This window comes from Micropterus dolomieu, linkage group LG04 (genome assembly GCF_021292245.1).
Source record: "Micropterus dolomieu isolate WLL.071019.BEF.003 ecotype Adirondacks linkage group LG04, ASM2129224v1, whole genome shotgun sequence".
In the NCBI taxonomy this organism is placed as follows: domain Eukaryota; kingdom Metazoa; phylum Chordata; class Actinopteri; order Centrarchiformes; family Centrarchidae; genus Micropterus; species Micropterus dolomieu.
The window spans coordinates 33,730,922-33,735,612 of record NC_060153.1 but is presented as its reverse complement, the minus strand read 5'-3'; the positions used below and the strand labels follow the sequence as shown (position 1 = coordinate 33,735,612).

General features: G+C 42.2%; 1 protein-coding gene across 1 annotated transcript in view; it reads left to right on the top strand.

Moving 5' to 3' along the window:
• LOC123969453 (calpain-2 catalytic subunit-like) overlaps nt 1-2,205 on the top strand; it is a 21,721-nt gene extending 19,516 nt beyond the window's left edge. The window contains exons 19-21 of the mRNA XM_046046849.1: nt 562-678; nt 1,870-1,928; nt 2,015-2,205. Coding sequence (XP_045902805.1) covers nt 562-678; nt 1,870-1,928; nt 2,015-2,038 — 200 coding nt within the window. The 3' untranslated portion in view covers nt 2,039-2,205. The remainder of the gene's footprint in view (nt 1-561; nt 679-1,869; nt 1,929-2,014) is intronic.
• The last annotated feature ends 2,486 nt before the right edge of the window (nt 2,206-4,691 follow it).

Here is a 4,691-nt window from a genome sequence, read left to right as displayed (position 1 = left end):
CGAGAGAGAGCAGGCAGCGCTAACGAGAGAGAGAGAGCAGGCAGCGCTAACGAGAGAGAGCAGGCAGCGCTAACGAGAGAGAGAGAGCAGGCAGCGCTAGTGAGAGAGAGCAGGCAGCGCTAACGAGAGAGAGAGAGCAGGCAGCGCTAGTGAGAGAGAGCAGGCAGCGCTAGTGAGAGAGAGCAGGCAGCGCTAACGAGAGAGAGAGAGCAGGCAGCGCTAGTGAGAGAGAGCAGGCAGCGCTAGTGAGAGAGAGCAGGCAGCGCTAACGAGAGAGAGCAGGCAGCGCTAACGAGAGAGAGAGAGCAGGCAGCGCTAACGAGAGAGAGCAGGCAGCGCTAACGAGAGAGAGAGAGCAGGCAGCTCCTGTCAGTCATCGTATCATAACCGCTCCAAAATAACAGAATAAGACGCTCAGGAAAGACAGAACATTTGCTTCTTAACGCTTTTCATACTACATGTCTGTTTTGATCTAATCCAGCTCAGAGCGCCGGTGAGGTGCTGGTGTTGATGTTAGCGTGGTGATGCTGTGTTCTGACTCCTCCTCTCGTCCTCCTTCAGGCTTCACTCTCAACAACACCATCTACCAGCTGCTGGTGGCTCGATACTCCGACCCAGACATGACCATCGACTTCGACAACTTCGTGGGCTGCCTGATGAGGCTGGAGATGATGTTCAGTGAGTCCTGCGCACACCGATGGCTAACTACGGAGCAGGATTAGGGCCAAAATGGGTTTGAGTTCTGAGTTTAAAGTCACAACTCAAATCCGAATCCTCTGCCGTAGCTACACGTGTTGAGGAAACTGATTATAATTTGCAGCCTAAAAGAGTTCTGAGCGGTGGATGAAGTCGGTTTTGCTCTCGATTGTAACGACAAAGAGTTTTTAATTCTATGCCGCTATGATTCACACCCTTCTTCTCCATAGCAACAGCGGCTGAGGCTCATGGTTATTGTAATATTTGGACCGGTCCGCTAAAATGACAAAATCTGATTGGTCTGATTTATTACCTCACAGTTCACATTATAGTGTGACATCAGACTGTCCACGGCCTGAAAGAATAACGCACACAGCACGCTGTCATGTGTCAGGAAACACGGAGCCACAGAGGTTTGCTCCTGTTCGCTCAGACTGCTAATGCTCCCGTATCTCATCTCCCTCTCCTGGTTTATGACAAATGGTCACAACTTTCCGTCCTTTTCATCACATTCATTACAGTTTCTGGTTCTGTACAACAGCTCATTGTTTCACCATTTAGCGTTGAATTGTGACGACGGCGCTCTGTAGTGACGTCAGAGTCACATGCACTCAGATCTGACGTGCAGACTGCGGTCGCATTTCAAACAATCAGACCTGGATCTGATCTGGACCACAAATGAAAGGGCCTCGTGTCCAAACTGGAAAAGATCCGAGTCCATGTGACCTGTTCACACTGTTAGAGACCTGGATCCAGACCTGGATCACATGTGAGCAGAAAAATCAGATTTGGGTCCCTGTGGCTGCAGTCTGAACGCTCGAACTGGAGGTCAGAACATAAAACCTGTATGATGGCAGTGAGTGAAGAAGAACTAGGCTAGCAAGGAAACGTCTGTGTGTAAACTTTACAGAATTTAGTATATGATCTAAAGAAAATGTGGTTTGCAAATGTTTTATGAGGAAGGAAATATGGTGTGGTGTTAAATATTCACTCTCAGTAAGAAACACTGGACAGAAACTCCAGCTGGGCTTCATGCAGCTGGGTCTCTGTGGTAGATAAAAATCTAACCCTTTAGGACGGGAGGACTTTCTAGATGCTGGTCACACCAGCATCTAGAAAGTGAGCTAACGTAGCTGCTAAATGTGCTGACGTGTGATTCGTCTTCCTCCTCAGGGATGTTCAAGAAGCTCGACGTTGACAACAACGGTTCCGTCGAGCTCAACTTCAACCAGGTGAGAACAAAACACACGTTTAACACATTCAGAGTCTGCAGAACCAGAACCGGTCCATACAGTGAGTTTCTCTCTCCTTCCTGCAGTGGTTAAACTTCTCCATGATCTGAGCCGCCGCTCCGTGTCCGCCCAGAGCTTCAGTGTTACTGAGGGACGCCATTTTCCTGTTGACATCTTCCTGTCGATCTTAATGTTTTATATGAGTTTTACTTTCTACACTACTAACTGAAAGACTCGATGTAAAGTCAATAAATATATCCACAAATCCTTTAACGTCCCGATGTGTTCTGTCATTCTGTCATAACTCATATTTAAAGGGTGGTTTCATCTCTGTGGAGACAGTGAGCGGTCCAGGACACGGTTAGCCTAGCTTAGCACAAAGACTGGAAGCAGAGGGAAACTGCTAGCGCTATTAAAATAAAAAAAATAACTAAAAGAAAATGTGGTATTTTAGTACTTTTCCAGCATCGGTAACAACACGGTCAGATCTTAGTAAACAATGGTGGCAAGTTATGCTAACATTAGCTAACAAGCTGATGTTAATTTTAGAGTAACCATGAACATCCTGACAGTTCAAACTAGGCTGTTTTAATTAATTCCCTGAACCCCCAATCCAAAGAGGCTGGATGCTAACTAGCTAACGTTTCGTAGCTAGAGAACTAACATTACAAAGCTGTCATGTTAGCTTGCTAGCTAGTAAGCAACAAGAGGAATATTACAGGAACTGTCCAACATAAAGTGAATCTTTTCCAGAGTCAGATGTTTCAGATATCAGCTTCATCTGTGTCCAGTATACTGATACATCCATGATTAGCCTAGCTTAGCACAAAGACTGGAAGCAGAGAAACCAGCCTGCTCTGTCAAAAACACGCCGCGGTGGAGACAGTGAAGCTAACACCGGGTTACTGGAGCTGACGACAGTTACGCTCGTTACTGTGAGTACGTGCAGTAAAACCTTCACGAGTAGAAAGCCGAAACTTTATCAGTCGTCTGCTCGACAAGCGGAAACATGTAAAAGGGACATTTTAATCTGCCTCTCTGTTAACTTCACGTCTTCATTCTTCCTGAACTTCAGTATTTTGATGTCAGAATATGTTTTATTTTACTGACATGTTAGATTTGATATTATTGGGTTTATTATTATTAGTGGCTTCACTGCTGTAGAAACAACATTTAGTTGTATTTAAATGATTTAATTCTAATCCTGATCTGAATCTAAAGACAGCTGATGTGTGTGTGTCGCAGCTCAGATCTTCATCGCAGTACTGAACGATGTTGTCACAGGTTTTCTTCACGTCGTCCAGGCCTGTTTTTAATCAGAAGGGTTTGTGACAAAGAAAACGAGGTAATCTTTGAATTAAAATGAGAAATTGTGGATGTGCTTCCTTTCTTACCTCCTTCAGTGTAGAGTACACTGGACCATCCTAAAGGAAAGGAGGTAACGCCGTCCCACAATTCCTTTCAGCAGTATCACATTACATCCATTTAGCTGGCGCTTCTATCCAAAGCGACTTACAGCTGCTCTACATGTCAGAGGTCGCACTCCTCTGGAGCAACGAGGGGTTAAGAGTCTTGCTCAGGGACACACTGGTGGATGTGTCACAGTGGGGGATTGAACCCGGAGACAGGTGTCTTATCCACTGTACCATCACCTCCCCAGCAGCAACATCCTTCAATCTGTCAATTTTGAGGAGTTCAGTAGTTATTTTGCAGCTTTTATTACCAGACTTTTATAAAATGTACACAATACTATATAAATAAATAGACCGGTAAACATTATTATTATTTTATTTTATTTTACAACAAGTCTGTTACCGTAGATTGAGTCAATTTCATCTTTGTTAGTAAAAGTTTGACTGATCTTTTCTCAGAGCACAATGTCGGCTCATTCATATATCAGATATATCTGTAAGAGATCAGTGCCGAGTGTGTTTCTGATGTGTTACTAATCTTTAACAGCCGTTTTCTCAAAATGTCCTGTTTCCTTCAGATCAGATCATAGAACAAACTGATTAGTTTCTTTTTAAATATCTCTTATCATTCTCCTTTTATGTGTTTATCTGTAAACATGTGGAAAATAAAGGTAAATTCTGAATAAATCCATGAAAAATTATTTTGATAAACCATTCAGTAAATGTCTGTTTGGTTTTTTTATCACAATGAAACAAAAAAAATCCATCTGACTCTTCTCATATGCAAATCAGCACAAATTTAGTGAGGAAATGCCTCATTTGCATATTCATAAAAGCTTCTTTTTATGTTTCCTTTCATCTGTGATGTGAGGAAAGTTGGAGTCTGGTCTAGTTTCACCTCAGCTAGCTGCAGAAACAACAGAGCACTTTATTTTATGAACAGATCCTGAAGTCTGGAAATCCTCGAATGTTCAGCTCTGAAACCATAAATACATTTTTCTGCTCCGTCACATCATCCAGGAGGAGTCTTGAAGATAAAATTAGATTTTTCTTTACTAAGTTCAGGTTGACAGAGGAATGTAAAAAATACAGACACTATATACAATCAATCAATAATTATTTACAACTACAGGAAAGAGTCTAGTTAACGATGTCATCATGACAAAATAAAATACACATAAATGTTGTTTCGCTGAATAACCTCATTGTGACACGCAATAAAAAAATAATTTTCTCTGTTTAACTAATAAAAAGGTCAGAGTAGGAAGCTATTTATATCTGGACATAATAACCCCCATATTTTTATTTATTTATTGTTTTAACTTTCTCTACTCGGATTTATTATTTATTT